Source organism: Platichthys flesus, chromosome 7 (assembly GCF_949316205.1).
Source record: "Platichthys flesus chromosome 7, fPlaFle2.1, whole genome shotgun sequence".
Lineage (NCBI taxonomy): Eukaryota > Metazoa > Chordata > Actinopteri > Pleuronectiformes > Pleuronectidae > Platichthys > Platichthys flesus.
The window spans coordinates 25,009,655-25,031,313 of NC_084951.1; the positions used below are offsets into that span (position 1 = coordinate 25,009,655).

General features: G+C 42.4%; 5 protein-coding genes across 5 annotated transcripts; 2 read left to right on the forward strand and 3 right to left on the reverse strand.

The window, feature by feature from the left end:
- Nucleotides 1-356: 356 nt before the first annotated feature.
- On the forward strand, nt 357-5,688 carry ddx19a (DEAD-box helicase 19a). Its single transcript, XM_062392964.1, has 11 exons — nt 357-591; nt 1,593-1,656; nt 1,745-1,919; nt 2,421-2,513; nt 2,908-3,010; nt 3,101-3,215; nt 3,300-3,477; nt 3,584-3,821; nt 4,286-4,448; nt 4,679-4,870; nt 4,951-5,688. Exons 1-11 carry the CDS (start codon nt 529-531, stop codon nt 5,013-5,015), a joined length of 1,449 nt encoding a protein of 482 aa, XP_062248948.1. The 5' UTR covers nt 357-528; the 3' UTR covers nt 5,016-5,688.
- A 155-nt stretch (nt 5,689-5,843) lies between these two features.
- Nucleotides 5,844-7,710, reverse strand: ubxn10 (UBX domain protein 10). Its single transcript, XM_062392965.1, has 3 exons — nt 7,627-7,710; nt 7,243-7,470; nt 5,844-7,077 (listed from the first exon to the last, which is right to left on the reverse strand). The coding sequence occupies exon 3, from the start codon at nt 6,877-6,879 to the stop codon at nt 6,358-6,360; it is 522 nt and encodes a 173-aa protein (XP_062248949.1). The 5' UTR covers nt 6,880-7,077; nt 7,243-7,470; nt 7,627-7,710; the 3' UTR covers nt 5,844-6,357.
- Nucleotides 7,711-8,096: 386 nt separating this feature from the next.
- Nucleotides 8,097-11,001, reverse strand: cptp (ceramide-1-phosphate transfer protein). The gene is made up of 2 exons (XM_062392057.1): nt 10,704-11,001; nt 8,097-9,806 (listed from the first exon to the last, which is right to left on the reverse strand). Exons 1-2 carry the CDS (start codon nt 10,829-10,831, stop codon nt 9,284-9,286), a joined length of 651 nt encoding a protein of 216 aa, XP_062248041.1. The 5' UTR covers nt 10,832-11,001; the 3' UTR covers nt 8,097-9,283.
- Nucleotides 11,002-11,062: 61 nt separating this feature from the next.
- Nucleotides 11,063-17,951, forward strand: ints11 (integrator complex subunit 11). The gene is made up of 18 exons (XM_062392055.1): nt 11,063-11,182; nt 11,422-11,623; nt 12,201-12,298; nt 12,542-12,615; nt 12,707-12,935; nt 13,044-13,142; nt 13,471-13,505; nt 13,598-13,736; nt 13,821-13,885; nt 14,119-14,308; nt 14,387-14,470; nt 14,551-14,640; nt 14,834-14,996; nt 15,136-15,246; nt 15,983-16,044; nt 16,181-16,323; nt 16,594-16,723; nt 17,592-17,951. The coding sequence occupies exons 2-18, from the start codon at nt 11,596-11,598 to the stop codon at nt 17,655-17,657; spliced, it is 1,806 nt and encodes a 601-aa protein (XP_062248039.1). The 5' UTR covers nt 11,063-11,182; nt 11,422-11,595; the 3' UTR covers nt 17,658-17,951.
- LOC133956760 (lysophosphatidic acid receptor 6) lies at nt 17,945-18,987 on the reverse strand. Its single transcript, XM_062392056.1, has one exon. The coding sequence runs from the start codon at nt 18,985-18,987 to the stop codon at nt 18,022-18,024; it is 966 nt and encodes a 321-aa protein (XP_062248040.1). The 3' UTR covers nt 17,945-18,021.
- Between the last annotated feature and the right edge of the window lie 2,672 nt (nt 18,988-21,659).

The window sequence follows — 21,659 nt, forward strand, 5'->3', positions numbered from 1 at the left end:
CTGGTGCCTTCAGATGTTGCTCGTAATCTCCATACATCTTGAACCCGCTGCATTAAAAGTGCTTTATTTACGTATTATTATTTGCCACAGATGTATAGAGACAACATGAAGACATAATAATACGTAACTGAAAACTATTATTAAACAAAAACAGAGGCAAAGACGATATAATGTTTTAACCAGCACAACTTTCCTCTCATTATAAACCACTGAATTAAAGTAAGCACTAACCTACGATATAAATAAAGCTTATTTATATATATATATGTATATGACAATTTATAAACAAAGCTGTGTGTGTTGCGGGTCCCTTCACGTCTCAGACCCGTTGTCTGTGGTGACCCGAGCCTTGAAAGCGCCGGTGTTTCCCACGCACCCTGAAGGCGGCCTCAGTGTAGCGGGGCAGCAGCGGGTCAGTTCTGGACGAAACGTCACTTTCACGCCGGCGGTATCAAACTTCTTTCAGCCCGAACTCCCCCGTGTCCGTGCGGCCCCGACATTCAGAAACAACCCGGTTCCTGAGTCAGCATGTCCGAGGACTCGTGGGCGGTGTCGGCGGACGTGCAGGAGGCGACGGCTTCATCGGCTCAGGTGAGTTTCTTTACCCGCAGGTGATGCACGCAGGTCCGGCTAGCTGCGCCCGTTAGCCCCCGGCTAGCTTAATCTCCCGCTCGCTCACCTGCCAGCACGTGTTTGTGTCAAATCTTTATATAAATAAAAATCCTATGGTCCGGTTTAGCTTCGTGTCCGCCATTAACTCCGAGAGATAATGTGCAGTGACGCAGCTCCATCGACTCCCCAGTTTAAAATTCCACTCACCATTGTTTCCAGTATCACTCGGTTGGATGAACTTCATCACAAACCAGTGGAGTCGCCTCACGTGATTCATCTGTGGGACTCTGTTGTTGAAACGGTCTCGTTTCTCTCATTTAAAACCAGTATAAAATATCAACTGGTGCCAAACAAAAGCATAAACTACCAGAACTAAAAGTAGCGCCAAAGCATAAACTACCAAAATTACTTAAAACAGCTCAAACAAATGTGTATTGTTATTATTATTCTAAGGTTTTAATTCTAAACAAAACAACAAAAAAACAATGTTCGACAGTTAAGCATTAGATAAACCAGTATTTAGCTCCAACAGGTAAACTTAGTGTCATTATTGCGTTTTCTCATTAAGCTCGTTAATGTTTTAAATACATCATCTTCTCCATTAAAGGTCATTTTTAAAAAGTCTTGAAAAGCTTTAACTTAGATTTTAATAATGGTGCCAGATCCAGTTACTACTCAACTTTAGACGTCCCCCATGTATGAAACCATTTTTGGCAGAACTGGATTCAGTTGCACCTGATGAATGAACTTTACAAACTTCTATAAAACTACAGTCGTTTGGGAGTTTAAATCTTTACTTTTGATGTTTTTAATGAATCCTGTGACTGTTTTTATTCATCCCTTAATTGTTGTTTTGTTGTTGCTCGTGTTTAATTGTTTGGCCTCTGTTGGAGAAGAGATCTTAATTTGACTGCCTAAATATATTCAATAAAAAATGAGTTTAGCAGGAATTGATTTAAATTCTATTTTCTCTTCACCAGTTTGACATTTCAAAGAAAATGTCCCGAACGAGGAGTTCACTGAGCACGAGAGGAGACATAAACGGTGACTTCCCAAACTCTTTACCCATATTTAATTTAATAAGACCAGAGATTCTATCTCTGACTAACAATATGTGTGTGTCTGCGTTCAGGCAACATTGTGCTGGGGGACGTTGAACGTGGAGACGAGCCGGGCCCGGCCGATCAGTCCCTGCTGCACAAGATGATCCGTCGCTCTCTGGTGAGGAACCGGAACGAGGTGGAGGTCCTGCAGAGGGACCCCAACTCTCCTCTCTACTCCGTCAAGTCGTTTGAGGACCTGAGGCTGTGAGTGTTTGTGACAGGAGCCCCTGCACACAGCTGGGTGCAGCGTCTCAAACCTGGGAGGGGGGGGGGGGGGGTATAATACAACTTCCCTGCAATAAGATCTATTCTTTTAATGCTGCCAAAATGTACACAAAAGTAGTCTGGTGCTAAATCGATATTTAAGAAATGGTGATATTGTCTAAACTGGGCCAGAAACTTTACTTAAAAAGATAAAATAAAGTTAGGTTGACGTTAAGATTGGCGTTTTTATTGCTCAGAAAAATTGGAAGCTGTTCAAAGTATACTCAATTGACATAAACCAATATAAATACACACAAAACTCTGAGCAGGTCAATGTGCCTGAATACAGCCACAATTTCAACCATGTGTTGGTGGATTTTCTCTCAACTTCCAACATCAACAAACGGTAATTTTCTCTGATGTGCACAGACTTTGCATACACCTGAGTTTGACTCCTCCTCCCCCCCACCCCTGTCATTATCCTGACTCAATATTCAACAGGAAACCTGAGCTGCTGAATGGTGTGTACAGCATGGGCTTCAACAGACCATCCAGAATCCAGGAGAACGCTTTGCCCATGATGCTGGCACAGCCGTGAGTTGATTCCAACTCCTTTGAATTTCTGAGACATGTAAATCAGTTCATAGACACGTCAATGGAAGGAAAACACAAGGACAACAACCAAGAGAACTTAAATTGTTTATTCGGTAAACTAAATAATGTCACACCTGCAAACATAAACGCTGATAACAATATATCCGTGAAAGACTCGGCTGATTTTCTTTTTTTATCTGCCAACCAATTAATCAATTTGGACTTTAAATCCATCATCAATAAAGTGTCTAATTACTGTTTTGTCAATCAGCTTATTGTTGCAGCTTTAACATTAACCGCAACTAATCTGATTGAATACCAATAGCTTAGCAGTAGTTGTTTTTAAACCATCCCTCATATCAGGTTTGCCTGTGTGTGTTTTCTGTGGTGGCAGCCCTCTGAATCTAATCGCCCAGGCTCAGTCCGGCACCGGTAAAACTGCTGCTTTCTCTCTTGCCATGCTCAGCCACGTTAACCCAGACAATAAGTGGCCTCAGGTAAGCGTCACATGTCACCAGCAGAGCCAGCCAGTGTTGTTATTTAGCTGAAGGCCCCAGAATGAACTCACCGTTGAAACCTGTTTTCAGTGCCTGTGCATCTCGCCAACGTATGAGCTCGCTCTGCAGATCGGTCAGGTCATCGAGCAAATGGGGAAGTTCTGTCCAGATGTGAAACTGGCGTACGCCATTCGAGGCAACAGAAGTAAGATGTGATCACGAGTGCAATCGCGTCTGATGGAATAGAAAAAGAAAATGGTATTTCAAGCATGAGGTTGTGTGTTTTCAGTGGAGCGAGGCACTAAGTTGCAGCAGCAGATTGTCATTGGGACACCAGGCACAGTCCTGGACTGGTGCATCAAGTACAAGTTCATCGACCCCAAGAAGATCACCATGTTTGTGCTGGACGAGGCTGACGTGATGATCGCCACGCAGGGTCATCGGGATCAGAGCTTTCGAATTCACAGGTGGACACCTTCCACAGGAAACTACAAATGCTTCTTGCAAATATTACGAACCAGCGTTTTTCTGTTGCGTCGTTCAACAAGCTCTTCCTGTCTCGATGTTTTTCAGGCAGCTGACGAAGGATTGCCAAATGCTCCTTTTCTCCGCGACCTTTGAGGACTCCGTGTGGGGTTTTGCCAAAAAGGTGATTCCCGACCCAAATATCATCAGGCTGAGGCGCGAAGAGGAGACTCTGGACACCATCAAGCAGTACTACGTGGTCTGCAGGGAGGAGGAGGACAAGTTCACCGCGCTCTGCAATCTGTACGGAGGCCTCACCATCGCACAGGCCATTATCTTCTGCCGTGTAAGTCCAGAGCCCAGAGACTCCATTTTCACATGATATAAAAATGCTTCATACACAGCCCTGCACTACAAATTCACTCTGGTGTAATTTAAATACACTTGTAATCATTTATTGTTCTTATTATATTATGTTTTATTTAGTATGTATATCCTTATGTTTAAGTTGCATGGTTATAATCGTACATATTTTACTGATGCTTTAAATCTCCTCTGCTGCTGCTGCAATTTGGCAAATCACACCAAAGATAACAAAAGATAATCCTTAATTAGTCCCATGGCGAGGAAACAACCTATTTTCATTTCCTAAATATAATCTTTTTCTGTCTTGTTAAAATTATCAATAATACATTCTGGTATCTGAAAACAAAGTACGAGCAGAGATCCACGTCTGAGCAGAAGTCATGTGATTAACAACATAATTATCTAACAGGTTTTTCAGTTTAGCTTGTGCATGTTTCTTCCCAGACCCGTAGGACGGCAGCTTGGTTATCTGTGAACCTGATGAAAGAGGGCCACAAGGTGGCGCTGCTGAGTGGAGAGTTGGCGGTGGAGCAGAGAGCCGCGGTCATTGAACGCTATCGCAACGGCAAGGAGAAGGTGCTGGTGACCACGAACGTGTGCTCCAGAGGTGAGGGAGATGAACAAGAGCCAGATTATAAAAAGCTTCATCGTAGACTTTGTTTAAAGATGAACCACATGACGGTTCATGGAGTGGAGCTAAAGCATCTCAATCCCCGACTGGTTGCTGGATAGTGGGAGGAAGTGAAGACAAGTCGTCCATCTTTATGTTCTTCTGTCTATGATCTTTATTGAGACACAACTATAAATATCTAAAAACCCGTTCTTGGCTCCGTTCAGGTATTGATGTTGAGCAGGTGTCACTTGTGGTGAACTTTGACCTCCCCGTGGACATTGATGGAAATGCCGACAACGAGACCTACCTGCACCGGATCGGCCGCACGGGCCGCTTCGGCAAAAGAGGATTTGCTGTCAATATGGTTGACAGTGAACACGGCATGGATATTCTCCGCCAAATCGAGATTCATTTCAGTACGTGTGCAGTTCCTTCACTGTGATCATGTCCAACACCAACTATAAAGATCCTGACTTTGTGTCCTTCCCTCCAACAGACAGGTCAATCCCCAAACTGGACCCAAGTGATCCGGCAGCGATGGAGAAAGAGTTCAACCGTTAGCTCTTCCCCCGCACCGCCCGGCGCAGCTCAGCGCGTTACCTCAGCTGTGACTCGAGTTCTTACCAGAGTTTGTGTCGGCAATTTATTGTTTACAGAAGAAATGCATGCAAGTGTTGATGCATGCGAAACCAGTGTGCCAAAGTTCCCACTTGGATTTCATTTGATACTGTGATTTATCACTGAAGTCACCTTAAGCCTTAATGCTGCGTCTCCCAGAGACTTTAAACTAACCACTGGCTGTTATAACAGCATTTAAGAAGGGTGGATATAATCCTACTGTTGATGGTTTGCTGTGTTTGACTTTATTTTATTCTTTGTTTTGTTTTGTTTTGAAGTGTATAAATGGGAGATGAGAAATGTCTCATCTCTAAATCTTTGCATGGTTTGATATAAAATATCCTTGAGTGACTTGAAGCGTTTTAACACTGCCAGTTTGGATCCAGTGGTAGTTGATAGTGAATTCCCTGAACTTTATTTGGTTGTTTATCAGTTTTGTGTGGATAAAAAATAAATAACTAAAGTTGCTCTCTCCTGTAAAAGCTCTTGAGACAGTTTATTGACAACACTTTTTGATTCTGGCTGTGTATCAGCCGCTGAACTTCCTCAGAATACACAATACATTTAAAAGATACGACACCTGAAACATCTGTATTCTCTGGGCACTCTGTGATTGTTTGTTTTAATAAAGAGTGAGCAGGATTCGTCTAGTGTTTTATTTTTTGTGAATACTTTTGATCATTTTCACTTCTCTATATCACATTTCAATCGACAAGGAATAATTCAGCTGCTCCATTCAGGGGGTAAAAATAAAAGTGGTGTTTATGACAATATGATTCATACAAAGAACTAGAAATATTGAAATGTGGTTGTATGAATCCAGAATATATTTTTACTTTAACTGTTGTTTGGCATAAAAGTAGGTTATCTGACAGCTTCCCTTTTGTTTTTATATTTCCACAGTAAAAACTAAATTGTGTGGTTGAAGTTTGTTCTCTACTGAGCTGTGTTCCACTTTTTATTTATTAGGTTTTCTTTTTTTGTCTACAGTATAACAACCCCACACATACAGAGGGAGTGTGAGACTTTAAAAAGCATAAATATAACTTCATTTATTCCTATTAACACACTTGACATGCAGTATACCCTCATTCCTCAAATATCAATATAGTGCATTTTATACAATTGATTTGGCATTAACCATAAAGGGTTGGACAGAGATATCATTCTCAGGGGTCAGAGGTCAAGCATCCAAATAAGGTAAACCATGGAGGAGGGGGCGCTGTACATATCACCACACAGACAAATTTCAACTGCAAAGCAAAACTTAAAAAATGGTTGCATCTCAATCATGTAGCTCCAGGCTGTCATCGTTGTTCCGTGTGATGCACAGCAGTGATCTGTTCATGATGCCGCTCTGGGCCAGAGTCATACTCATGTCCGTGAAGCTCCTGCGTGGCACGTCCATGGTCTCGATGGAGACGTCTCCATAGGTCTCTGTGAACCGGGCCTCTGCACTGGCCTTCACCGTCAGCAGAGCGTCTGTGGACTCAAAGTGCTGCTGAAACCTCCTGCCGCACGGTGCTCGCACGGCTAACAGCAAACCGACACTGGCTCCTAATGGTTCTGGGTCGGAGGTGTTGGGCCACATCCTGAGCGACACATCAGCCCGGTCGGTCCCCCTCTGCTGCGGATCGGTCTCAGCACACAGGCTGTCTACACTTCTGTCCAGGCCTCCTCCGGGCCTCTCCTCTGACCGCCTGCCCTCTATGGGTGGCAGGACCTTGAGCTTGTTCAAGGAATGTGGTGGAACGGCAGGAAGTTGCTGCAGCATGCGCAGGACCTCATCCTGGCTCGGCTGCCACATGGTGAACAGGGAGGGTGGGGACGAGTGGAGGTTGTTGTCAGGACTGTTGTTGCTTCGCCCACTTGAGAAGTCCTGTGTCCTGGGTCGAATCCCGATGTCCTCGTTAAGGACTCGAGCTCTGAACCGTCGCAGACATTAGTTCATCAATGAGTCTGAGAGGCAGCGAGGGCCAACTGCCTGGATTTGCCAGGCTCTTGTCTTTTTGGAAAAATCATAATGAAAAATCTGTCAGTCTGACTGTCTATCTATCTATCTGTGTATTTATCTATCTATCTGTCTGTCTGTCTGTCTATCTATCTATCCATCCATCCATCCATCCATCCATCCGTCTAACAGTAAACAAGGGATAACTTAAACGTGTACCTTACTGAATCCAGAATAGTGCCTGGAGGTTTTCGGCCCCTCAGTGGGAGAATGTGGCCCCTGATCCTGGATCAGCATCTGCATGGAGGACCTGAGCCTTCACTGACTCTGAGTCTGTTGAGTCTCTGGGGCTGGACACTGTGACTGTTTCTTCTTTAACGCATCAGTATCCAGATGTTGTAGAATCACAGCAGCATCTGTCTATAGATGAAGATGTCCACTCACTTCCTGAAGAGAGAGCGAAGAAAGTCTCTTAGTCAACAACAAACCTCCATTTCCCCCAGAGAACAAACATGGCCGACTTTTAAAACATGTCACACAACATGACACGTGTTTACATGTTCGTCCCTGAAGCTAAACTACACGTTAAATACACGCAAATACCTCGTTTCCGTGCGCAGGACTTTACTAACGTCTTCCTCCAGGTTTCACTTCCGGCCTCCAGCGTCCATGTGAGGCTGGTTGTCATGACGAAATCAGAGGCAGGTCGCCCTCTGGTGGTAGAAGTACGCAGACACACACACACAGTGACACACACAGTGACACACACACATACAGTCATACACGCACACACAGGACTCTAGTGTTTGAAGTGTCTTAATTTAATTGTTTGGTGTTATTTGTGCGACTCTATGTCACAGAGGTACAGAAATAATGATATTTGATTTATTTGATTAATGTGCATAAAATTAAATTAAAGTAATTCCCCTAATGAAATACAAAACTATACATATTAATTACAGCGCCCTTAAATTTAATGAAGCTGTTCCAAGTTTCACACACTCACTGATATTAGTTCCCTGTCTGTGCCTGATTTAAGATAGAGTGAGATAGAATGCAGATCAATGTAAAAATATATTTTAACGTATTTGTTTTATTGAGCTGCATTGGAGGCGAGTTCTGTTTGAATTCATAGTAATATATAAACAATATACAGTACTTTGCATGTAACAATACAGCATGCACTTCATGTACATTAGCAGAACCAACACTGGATGTTTGTGCTTCACATTTGGAATAAAAAAAATGCTCAAAGAACATAGAAAATAAAACAACAACTGAACTTTTCATTTAATTCAACACAAAATTAATGGAATTTTCTGATTCTGTGCGTTCGGTAGATATTTAAAGATTCACTTTGTTCAGCACTTTTGATTCTTAGTGTAACAGTCTGTTCTCTTCACCATTGAATTAGTTTGGATTTGGACTTTATTTTGTCTGTGGAGCAGTTTTATAACACTGGTCGAATTAGAGGTATTCTTAATATTTCATTAACTAATACGAGCATCTCACTGACACGTACAAATCACGATTGGTGTCGGATCAAAACAGCCCTGAAACCATTTTCTTTTTTCGCAATCAATCGTTAAAGAAAATCACCTTCAAAATCAAAATAATAAATAAGAACCCAGTGTTTTAAATTAAGAGGCAGCATCAGCGTGTCCTCTTTTTTGGATAAATAATGAAAACAAGCAGCTGTTGGCAGTGATTCCCACTTCAATGATTCCCACTGTAGTTCTCTGTAGAGCCTGATGGAAATACTGGGATCTGCTTACGTTTTACAATATGAAAGCTTATATTTCACAGAATGAACAATATAGAAAAGATCTTCATTTGTTTAATTTTAATTACTTAATAACTTTTTGTTTCTAGTTAATTATAATTAAGTTTATGGTTAAACTGTAAAATATCGATCCTCAATTCTCAAGTCTTATTTGAGGGGGTTTGATATCAACATGTCAGAGCCAATTTTTCTAAATCTATAACGATCGGCCTATAATTTACCGAATTAAACAGATGATTCAGAGATGCATCACTAGAAGTAAAGACAAATATGCAATATTATAGTAAACAGTAGATTTACATTCAGATCTGCAGTAGGAACAGACTAGTGTCAACGTAATAATGAGGAAATATTTGTGCCCAATACCAAACGGATAATACACAACTCTTAGTAGCAGCCCGCTCACCAGCCCGTCACCAGGGACACGTCATTAACAGTGTCACGTATAAAGAGGTAAACAACAGCCCTTCTCGCTCTCTACGGTAAATCAAGGAGGTTATGTTGAGCGTAAAGTTTCTCCGTGATGTCGTAAACCTCAGAGATTAGAGGCATGGCTTCTCCCAGCATGGCCACCACCTGCTCGGGGGGGCCCACGTTCATCACCTCGAAGAAAGCCGGACGCCCGGGGAGCACGTGGAACGCCACGCCCGCGGCCTTGCGGATCACCCAGGGGTGGTACTGGGAGAGGGACTCGTTGTAGGCCTCGCTGCACATGACCGAGGTCTTGCCATCCTCGCTGCTGGTGCGGAGGCGCTCCAGGAAAAGTTCCAGCCACCTCAGCGCGCGGTGGAGCCGCAGCAGGGTGCGGCAGCCGGACTCCTGGTGGATGCCTCTCTTGGTCACGTCCACCAGATCCTTCTCCAGCTCGTACTTCACCATGGACTGGATGGTGGCGTACTGGGACCCGTTCTCGCCATTCAGGTGGCCGACCAGGATGAGGATCTTGCTGGAGGCATCCTTGGAAATGAAGCCAAAGATGCTGCCTAAGCAGTTCAGGAACCTGAAAGAGTGATTACACAAAAACAGACTGTTAACAACATAGACAAATAGCTACGCATAAGTATCATATCAACATATATATGGGATAATGTTTATAAAGTGATAATTAGTGATATTGCTCTATGGATCAGCCATAGTTGAAGGTTGGTAATGAGGTTTGCTTGGAAGTCAATCCAAAGGTTTAACAACTTTTTAGATTTTGTAGTAAATCATTTTCACTCTTTGATTTCAAATTACATTCTAATGATTTGCTTGTTTTCATTTTGCCTCTTAGTGGAGATTGTTTTAAAACGTTCTCTATAATTAAAGTTATTGTTATGATTAGTATTATTTTTTAGCACACAACTGGTGCGTAGGGCTGAATATCACCAGTTATTTCCCAAATAGATTCAAACCTGATCCACAAGGTTTACCTTTCTGATTCACTTTGATTCAGTATTGATTGAGTTTGAGATTCTTCAATTAACAGTTTTGATTTGACTCTCAGGAGAATTAACACTGTAAACCTAACAAGGACACTTGGTGCGTTATTAAATATATTAAGGTGTGTCACGATTACAAAAGGTTGTTGGACGATATATTGTCCTGTAAATATTGCGATAAATGATTTTACAGTCGCCATCTCTTACCGCTGATGTTAATAACGATGATAATGATGATATAATGACAAAAATAATTCAGATTCACACTTTCAGAGAGCAATGGACTTTTAAATCTTCAGAATATTCATTTCTGACTTTGGAATTAGAATAATAAATATTCAAATATCCTAGATAAATAGTACATTTAATACCATAAAGCACAAATAACCAGGACAATGGATAAAATGGACTCTCTGTGTGGAGATGAAACCCAAGCAGCTCAGTGAAGAGGGTTTAATGGAGGATGAAGCACTCACTTGATGAGCCCTCGCCAGCCGTCCACATAGTGCTGGAGATCCACTTCCTTACTGTCAGTCAGACACAGTTTGAAGGTGTCGAGGATCTCCTGGAAGCTGAACTTCTGCTGCTCACTCGCATCAGCCATGTTTTCCAACCAGGAAGTGCAGCAGGTCGAGCAGGAAGCGGAGGAAAGAGCACAGGAGTGACAGACACGGACAGACTTCCGGTGGCGACGCGCACACGCCCGGATGTTTACAGCCGGAGAGGGAAACGCTTCACCTGAGAAAAACACGAAGACCCGAGAGGACACCGGGACATGTCTCTGTAGATGAGATCCACCTGCTACTGCGCAGACTCCCGCCGGGAAGACACCGGAAATCTACGCACGGTACCTTCATAATAAAAGCGGAGGAGGGAGACTGTGCAGCCTGTTGGGAAGAGAAATCAGAAGAAAATGGAGGCAAAACTTTTGCAAAAACAAATTGACACTTAAATGGTATAAACGTATTAACAAAAATCTATTTTTACATGTGTGTTGTTGCAAAAAACGACCATTTGTGTATGTATCTAATGCACAATTTTGTATATATTCTTTCTTTCTATCTATCTATCTATCTATCTATCTATCTATCTATCTATCTATCTATCTATCCTTCTTTCTTTTTCGATCTAATAAAACTCTTGAAACTGTTTGAATCCATTGACTGTTTTCTCAAGACTGGTTTTACTGTGAAGGTGCTCACCGGAAGTCTTGATGGCGGGTAACTTGACAGCCCTAACGCGTCACATGTCCTCATCAAATCAGACAATAAACATCTTTGCACATGGAGGCTCAGTAACAGGAAGCTGCGGAGTCGCGGGATCTAACTACAGCTGTGGAAACATCTGGGTGAAGGAGAAGGAGGAAACATGCCGGAAATAAAAGTAACTCCACTGGGTGAGTAAGGCTACACAGGCTAGCTTAGCACAGCTAGCACCTGCTAGGCTAGTCGTGCTAACATACTTTACCTCAGCTAGAGAACTTAAGGGTGAGCTCGTGTGTGTGTGTGTGTGTGTGTGTGTGTGTGTGTGTGTGTGTGTGTGTGTGTGTGTGTGTGTGTGTGTGTGTGTGTGTGTGTGTGTGTGTGTGTGTGTGTGTGTGTGTGTGTGTGTGTGTGTGTGTGTGTGTATCTGTGTCAGTGTGTGTGTATCTGTGTCAGTGTGTGTGTGTGTGCAAGAGAGAGAGAGAGAGAGAGAGAGTGTAAGAAAGTGAGTGTGTGTGAGATTGAACTATGTTGTGTGTGAGAGAGAGTGTGTATGTTTGTGTTTGTGTGATTGAGCGAGAGAGAGAGAGAGAGTGTGTAAGAGAGTGAGTGTGGGCTGTAAGAGAGAGAGAGAGTGTATATGTGTATGTTTGTGAGTGAGAGATTGTATGAGTATCTGTGTGAGAGTATGTGTGTGTTTTAGTGTGTTGTCAGTTTCCTCACAGCTCCTCTCTCTCTCTCTCTCTCTCTCTCTCTCTCTCTCTCACCCAGGTGCTGGACAGGATGTTGGTCGAAGCTGCATCCTCGTCTCCATCGGGGGTAAAAACATCATGTTGGACTGTGGGATGCACATGGGATACAACGATGATGTGAGTCAAGCAGCTCATCACACAGAAACACACTGAGCAGAGGAAGCTGCGTGTCAACAGTTTGTTTTGAGGCAGATGATGATATACACACCGATATGTATATATTTTAAAATATGTCCCAAATAAACGATAAAACAATAAAGATGATTATCCAGATCTCATCAGATTTTAAATTGGTCCATAAGTAAATGGGTCCGCCTCTTGCATTATCCCAGTTATTCAAAGTCTGTATTGTCGTTCCAGAGACGTTTCCCAGACTTCTCCTACATAACCCAGAATGGACGTCTGACAGAGTTTCTGGACTGTGTGATCATCAGGTTTGTTCTCAATTCAGCTTTTTGTTTTTAAATGTATTTCAAAGTAAATCAACAATCCTGTTGTTTTAACTCCAACCTGTTCGCTTCACAGCCATTTCCACCTGGACCACTGTGGCGCTCTGCCCTTCATGAGCGAGATGGTGGGCTACGATGGGCCCATCTACATGACCCACCCCACCAAGGCCATCTGCCCCATTCTGCTCGAGGACTTCCGCAAGATCACGGTGGACAAAAAGGGAGAAACCAACTTCTTCACCTCGCAGATGATCAAGGACTGCATGAAGAAAGTGGTGCCGTTGAACCTGCATCAAACCGTCCAGGTGTGTAGAGCCTGACGTGCCCTCGCTCTCTGTCTGTGAATCACTCCTGCACCAGCTGCTCGTCTCTTTTGATGGCAAACCTGGCTGTTTCTGTTGTGCTGCTGGCAGGTGGATGACGAGCTGGAGATCAAGGCATACTATGCGGGCCACGTCCTGGGAGCTGCCATGGTGCAGATCAAAGTGGGATCAGAGTCTGTCGTCTACACTGTGAGTGTCAACAAGTCTGCGCCGTGTTCAGACTCAGTTATTCTGCGTTTCATATGAAAAAGGGAGGCGTCTGTTTCAAGTGATGCAACCGTCACTGTCCACCTGTTCATCCTTTAAGTTTGTTAGGAAATCCATCCACCAGAGGGCAGTAAGGTTGTGATAATACAAGAAGAAACCCTGTGTTCAGGCAAAGTCTGTACAATCTAACTCTGTTCTGCCTTTATCTAAACGTCTTCTTCATGTCTTACGGTTGTCTTGAACTATCGATTTCCATCCAGCATCAGAACTCCACAACAACAAGCTTAGAATAATGTCTTTTCCTTTTCAGGGAGACTATAACATGACGCCCGACAGACATTTAGGGTAAGTGGCCTTTGATGTATCAATCAATTTCCTACTGGTGGTAATTTCTTGTGAGGTTACAGTCTTTTCATCCTTGTGTTGTATGTTTTCAGTGCTGCGTGGATCGATAAGTGCCGTCCTGACATGCTCATCACCGAGTCTACATACGCCACCACCATCCGAGACTCCAAGAGGTGCAGGGAGAGGGACTTTCTCAAGAAAGTGCATGAATCCATAGAAAGAGGAGGAAAGGTAGAATATTGTATTTTGGGGGGATTGTGGTTTTTGATTTATCTTGAAGTAATTCAATATTTAATTTTATTATTATCTTTTCAGGTCCTTATCCCTGTTTTTGCTCTTGGAAGAGCTCAGGAACTCTGTATCCTGCTGGAAACATTTTGGTAAGGGGTCGTTCCCAGTGACAAAATTCCCAGAAGTTCTTAATTTTTGATATTTTCAATGTAGGTTTGTGAACATAACAAGTTCCAAATAAATAAAAGGTCCTTTCACGCATGAGGGACTGTGAAGAGGTTACACAAAAGCCTTTTTATTAGATAACAAAAAAGCTACTGCTGGTAGTGTGTGAACTTCTCCATTGGACAGACTGTTTAATTACCCCCTCCTCACCAAACAGGGAAAGAATGAACCTCAAGGCCCCGATCTACTTCTCCACTGGGCTGACGGAGAAAGCCAATCACTACTACAAGCTTTTCATAACGTGGACCAACCAGAAGATTCGAAAAACCTTCGTACAGAGGAACATGTTTGAGTTCAAGCACATCAAGCCCTTCGATCGCTCCTTCATTGATAATCCTGGACCGATGGTAAAAGTTACTTTATGTTTTCCCCCCAAAGTGTGACAGTAAAGCTGCAGTGAGCTCCAACAATTCGTGCCCTTTCAGGTGGTGTTCGCCACACCGGGTATGCTGCACGCTGGCCTGTCTCTGCAGATCTTCAAGAAATGGGCCGGCAATGAGAAGAACATGGTGAGTCTCACGGGGAAATCGAAGGTGCTTTTAAAAAAAAACAACAATACTTGATATACAACTAATTCATCTTTTCTCAGGTCATCATGCCCGGGTATTGTGTACAAGGAACAATCGGCCATAAGATCCTAAATGGGCAGAGGAAGCTGGAGATGGAAGGGAGATCAACGGTAAGATGTTTGTTTATTTTCTGCTGCATGACTGCGAGTCGTGGGATCTTTATGCTAAGCTAAGCTAAGTGTCTCCTTGCAACAGCTTCTGCATTTTATGAGCAATCTAAAACCAGTAAGAGCACAATTCAATGGGAAAAGAAAAAGAAGAACACGCTGACATTGGTTCTTTGTTTCTCCTCCTTTGTGACAGTTGGAGGTGAAGATGCAGGTGGAGTACATGTCCTTCAGTGCCCACGCAGACGCTAAAGGCATCATGCAGCTCATTCGAATGGCAGAGCCTCGCAACGTGCTGCTGGTGCACGGGGAGGCTGCCAAGATGGGGTTTCTCAAGGGCAAGATCGAACAGGAGTTCAGTAAGAGTTCCTCCACTTGTTCACATCGGTATCGGTATCGTAGATTATGATACAAATATAATATATAATATTTGTGCGCTCCCACCAGGTAGAGCGGGGGGTTTCAGTCCTCCTTAATGTTTCTGTTTTTAAATGTCAGGCATAGACTGTTACATGCCCGCTAATGGAGAGACGGTGAGTGTGACAACAAACCCCAGCGTGCCCGTGGACATCTCACTCAACCTGCTCAAGAGGGAGATGGCACTCGGAGGTAGGTTTTCATTAAAGTTCAGGAGTTTTTTAAGTTTAATTTGCAGCCAAATGAGTCATAAAGGTTTTCTGGCATTTGGTGAACGAGGTTTAGGTGTGTTGTTCCCACATAGTGTGGTTTAGGGTTTGTTCAGTTCTTTAAATGACTGGTATCTGGCCCCGCGGTTAAATATCATGTCCCAGATCTGTTGTCATATGATAAATGTCATTTATTCAAATGACATAAGACATCAGAGGATGCATCATGTATTTAAGAACAGGATAAAACAATTCTTTTATACACCTTCTCCTGACCTTTTGTTCACTTTCAAAGGATGGGTGAATATTTAAATCATAGATATATATTTATGGTTTATGGCCGAGCCAAATAGTTTTCCATTTTACATAACAAAAATGTTGCCTATTTTCCTAATTCAAGTTCTTTATATATGGTTTTATTTGAGTTTTCTTTTTATTTATGCTTATTAATAATATAGTTTATGATCAAACTGTAAAAATGTCCAGGCTCACTCACATATCTTTGTCACAAGTGTTTGATATCAATCCCTGATATCATTCTGCATCAGGCCCCAAAGATCCAGACCTGTCTCGCTCTGGTTGAACTTATCAATATAGTTATTTAGTTATGGTAATACTTTACAATATTTAACAATCTACTTGGTTGTTTCTGTATTTATTCGCTTTTTTATTTTCATATACTTGTTGTCACAATGTACTAAATCATTCTTGTGTTGAAGGTCCTCTGCCTGATCCCAAAAAGCCTCGCACCATGCACGGAACCTTGATCATGAAAGAAAACGTGAGTTTACAAACTAGAAGCCAGAGTGTTTCTCTTTGTTTTGATATTTTGAAAACCTCTTCCAACAGAGGAGCTGCAGTCTAGTGGGATTGACACGTTCTGATTCACTTCTCTTGTCGTTTTCCCTCGAGCGCAGAGTCTGAAGCTGGTATCGTCAGAACAGGCGCTGAAGGAGCTCGGCCTCAACGAGCATCAGTTGCGCTTCACCTGCCGTGTGCAGCTCCAGGACCCGCACAGCGACCCCGACACACTCCACAGGATCTACACGCACCTCAAAAGGTGAGAGGAGGACATCATGTGTCTCATCTGCACCTCTTCTCTCTTTATTCCACCTGCGAAACCCATCAGGTTTTAGTTTTTTATTCAGAAATTAAGCTATTTTCTCCCACTTTGTCGTCTTATTCCTTTCATTTCCTTAAGTGTGTTTGGGAGGTACACTATGTTTCATTTTTGTCCTGTTTTCTAGTTAAATTATGTATCACTAGACAAAAGCAGCAAATGATGGTTCTACTTGTTCTAATGGCTTGTTTTCTGATTCCCGTTCTGTAGCGTGTTGAAAGGTTACACCATCCAGCACCTCCCTGACGGCACCGTCATGGTGGAGTCCATCGTCATCAAAGTGTCGTCGTCCCCTGAGGACACCAACACCAAGGTCCTTCTGCTCTCCTGGAGTTACCAGGTAAAAACATTTTCACTGTCTGAGTTCCTTTTACTTTGGTTTATGAATCAAATTCAACAATTAAAGCTGTTTAGTTTGTTTTTTTAAAAGCAAAGTCAACCTTAGGTCAGTTCGGCCTTTTGCACATGGAACAGGATTGAAATGCTAATTCTCTCTAATCACCGGTGTAAACATATTTTTGTATTTGATTGTTAATGCTTTTGTTACCAGTGCTGAAGATTTTAAATTAAATGAAAAGATGATAACTGAGGTTTAGAATACATGTTTTTTGCTCCGGCTCCTTTTAGCCACAGCAGTTTTGTGTGTTTTCTTTGGCTGGAATCTGGTCTGACCACAGCACCTTTCATTAGACGGTTTGTTGTTTGATGCCCACGCAGACCTGAGAGAAGGTCTGATCGGAAGAGGTGAAAACACTGGTGTGGGTGGACAGTATGAGACGAGGGGCTGTGAAAGCAAGAGGTGGGGAAAGCCGCCTGCAGAGCGGTGCAATGGAAGGTTTCTGTGGTTTCATGTGTTCCATGCTAAACAGAAAGGTGGAACCAGAACAGCAGAAAGGCCCGACAGTCCCCCTACAAACCCACGACTCTACTAGTTCACTAGATCTGGATTTTTATTTGGATTTGCACCAAACTTTAATGGCTTCTTCACTAATCCATACCACAACCTGCCATCAAGTTTCATGGAAATCCGTTATGTGTTTTTTGTGTAATCTTGCTTCGATTACAAACAAACTAACAAACAAATGGACAGAGGTGAAAACATATCATCTTGGCGGAGTAAATAAAATACTGTGTGTGAGAATTTATAGTCATCGTAAGAATTGCTGCTTCTTTTTTTTTTTACTTTAAGTTGTGGTTTCCTCCATCAGGACGAAGAGCTGGGCAGTTTCCTCTCGACTCTGCTGAAGAAGGGGCTTCCAGCTGGAGTCTGCTGAAATCCATTTTGGCCAAAAACCATAAACATTTGAAGCTTTACCATTCGTTGGATCCTGGATTCTCTGGAGGCTACAAACTTCTTACCAGTGCTCCCCCCCTCTCCTGTTGTGATCATGAATCTTAAATATATTTGTTAACATTTTGAAGGATTCTGGTCTGATTGGTCAATTTTTTTCACACGGACATTGTAGACTCACCTAGAGGCCCAAGATAAAGAAAATCGGATCCCTGTTTTAGATCCGTCCTTTTATTTGACGTAAAATGACAATTTCAATAAACACTTTTGTATAAAAGTCTCCCGTTCCATTTATAGGCAAGGAAGCAGAGTTATATTTACATTATATATCTACAGGTTCAGTCCTCTCAGTCCACTGCAATCGTATAAACACCACTGCGCCTCGGCACTCGTCTACACAGCCATGTCATCTTCAAGCGCCTCCATTTGAAGTGGCTGGTGGTGACATAGTACAGCACGGGGTCCAGGCACGTGTTGAGGGTGACGAGGGCCATGGTGACCCGTCTGGCGTCGTGGATGCGGTTGGCGGCGGTGCAGCTCTTGATGACACCCATGCGTCGCAGGAGGTGTAGCAGATACACCAGGTGGTTGGGCAGGAAGCAGAGCAGCGTGATGGCCAGGATGGTGTAAATGACCCTCAAGGCTCTTTGGGCTTTGTTAGTCCTGATCATGGAGATGCGCCTTACAACCAGCGGGTAACACACCAGGATGATTACGGAGGGCAGCAGGGAGCAGAAGATCAGGCTCAGCAGGCTGTACACCCCCACACGTGTGTCCCACTCATGCTTGGAGAAGTTCTCAAAACAGCTGTGTCTTTCAGATCGGTTGATTTTGGCTTCCATAGGCCCCCGGAGGACAAAGACCAGCATCGCCACTCCAGCGACGCACCAGAGCGCCACGCACACGGCCAGAGAGTGCCAGGGCCTCCGCTGCCTCTGGTAGGCGTGAGGATGCACCGTGGCCCTGTAGCGGTCCACACAGATACAAGTCATGAAACAGATGCTCATGTAGATGTTGGAGTAGAACAGGACCCCAGTGATGCGGCAGGCGACGTCCCCAAACACCCAGTTGTTTCCTTTGAGGTGGTAGTGGATCCTGAAGGGCAGGGTGCAGAGGATGATGATGTCCGCCAGGGCCAGGTTGCTGATGAACACACTGAAGGCTGTGCGAGGGGTGATCTTGAAGGTGAAGACGAAGAGAGCAGCCAGATTTCCAGGTAGACCCACGACTAACGCCAGGATGTAGACCACTGGGAAGAGGTAGAACTGATACTCCGCTGAGGGGGGGCTGCAGCCGGCGTCCGTCACGTTCATGATGAACGATTGAAGGGGGAGGTTGTTTTGTGTGTGTGTCTGTGAAAGAAGTCAAATTAACATGTGGGTTGGTTTTCATTCACGCTGCTGCCTCACACACAGTCCTCTGTAACTGTAGCAACACAAGTGTAACTCTAGCAACATGTTTCCATTCAGAGTTTTTCCAATTTTAGTTTCTCACAACAATGGAAACCAATCTTTTACCCATCGGCATCGACATTCCTTAATGTCTAATCCTTGCTTCTGATGTATTTCTCAGGAAACTTAACACATTCATCTGTTTTGTTCAGATATAAACTATGATAGAATTTTTTTACACTGCACACAACACATTGTCCTGTATTTGTTACAGAGAATATCCAAAAATACTGAACACAAATAAAGGCATCACTTCCTCTGATGGTGTCTGTGGGACAATAGATTTTTTTTATCTTACTGCTTTCATATTAGATGTTAAACCTCTGTGACTCTCCCCTACATTGAAGGAGCTGCTTCTAAGAAGGCAAACATGTTGTGGAGCAATAAACAAAGGATTTTGACACTAAACAAAGTGACTTACCTAGTTGTTGAGAGTCTGATCTCCAAATGTAGAAAGCAACACCTGAGATTGTTGAGCTGCTGCGTTGTCACCGTGCTGCTGCTCTCTGCGTTGTGTAGACCATGCAGCTCTTTGCTGAGGCTTCTTCATTTCCTGTCAGCGCACCGTGTGACGAGTGGAGCAGGAAACTATAGCATGACATGAGATTCACATCCCACTGCAGTGTAAGAATAATAAACTGAGTTATTATGAATGTGTGGCCATGTGTTTAGATGATTATGAATCTGCTTTAGAGAGTGAAGTTTAATAAAAAAAAAACATTATCTATCTTTTATCTTATCTGTCTGTGTATCTATCCATCCATCCAAACAAATTAATACATTTTTGGACTATTTTTATTGTGCAGGGCTCAGACTGGAAGTCTCTGTGTTTATCTCAGGACATGATGAAGATGAAAGTTGAAGCGCTTTTATCGTTTCAGGCTCATTTTGATGATTATTCTTTATAATTATATATAATTAAACACTATCCGGGTTAAAAACTAAGAGCTTTGAACACTATTTGATCTTATTGACTTAATTCAAGGTTGAACTAGTATTGTTAGCTACCGGCTAAGCTAGCGAAGCTAACCAGGTGTTGCTAAAGCTAACAGGAAGCTGCCAAACAAAACGTAAACTTTACGTGAAATGTAGTTCATTTAAAGTGGTTTTACATATAGATGGGTTTCTAATTATTCAGATGTGATGTTCAGGGTCGCAGCAGAGTTTTAATTTGACATGATTCAGGATAGCCAGGGGTCAGACTCGGTGCTAGGGAAGAAACAAATTGTTCTACACAGGGGTTCTCCATTGTTGGATCTGAAATTCAATGATTAGATTTAAATTTATAAATCAAAAACAGTGGGGTTGGCTTTGGTGTTGCGATGGCAGACACCTTGTAGTGTGGATTTTATCGTACATTTACCTAACCAAAACTATGGTGGGTAAAACAGTTCACCAAACTTTTAATCACACTAACTGATTGATATGCAGCGCAGTAATAGTTAGGGGTTCAAAAAATTCACTGGGTTTTGTAGCACACTGTGGCTCTTTCTCAGGTTCTCTTATCCAACTTGGGCTGATATGCTCGGCAGTAACAGCCAGGTACAAGCATTTTTACATAGGGCTGAAGGCACGCTATGTCTTAATTCAAAAGCATTTAACAGTTACAGAAAATTTCACAGCTTGACCAGTTAACATTAAATATGTGATATTAAAATGTTAAAAGAAATTATTAAAATTTCAACAAAGAACATTCAAATTGAACTATAAGCAATGATAGCATCTTTTAGTGTAACGCTATGAGGACTTAAAATGGTAGTTCCTAATAATGAATTATAAATAAACATTTATTTATGAGTAAATTAAATATCAGCACAATGCACTTGTTTGTAAATACGGTTGAATGTCTACTCATGGTGGCAGACTAGTGGAATTGAATTCAAACCTTTGGCTTGACTGAGATTCTGAATTAATTTTTTTCTGGGGTTAGGCCAAAAATGAAAAACACATTAATATTGCATAGTCATCATATTTGCCAACTGTACTCTGCCTCACACGGGGCACCATCAGTTTTGCGCAATAATGCTTAAAAAGTGTTACCATAGAATGGTGTGCCTTTAGGCATTCAATAAATGTTGTTATCAAAATAAAATATAAAACAATATTTAAAATATTAATATTAAATCCTAACTTGAATTGGTTTAAGTTGTCTCGGGGAACCATCCTTCGAAGGAAGGGAAAAGATAGCCATTTATTGATTAAGATCAGTCTCATTTAGATCTAGTGCAATTAGAAATCTCAATATTTACTATTAAAGATGATATAATGAACAGTGAAGGTTACAGAGTTCTTGACAGTGTAGCGGTCGGAAAAATTCACTTATACACCATTAATGGAAAAACATTGTGAAAGAAAACATTTATTATGAATATAAAGTATAAAAACACAAATTACTAAACAAACGTTCTAACTAAACAAAGATGTGTATCTGAATGTGTGTGTATGTATGTAAATAATGGTGTTCTTAAAATGGTGGCTTGCCAAAAGAGTAACATCTTCCTGTGGGCTTTTAAGATGCCCCCCTAATATAATAG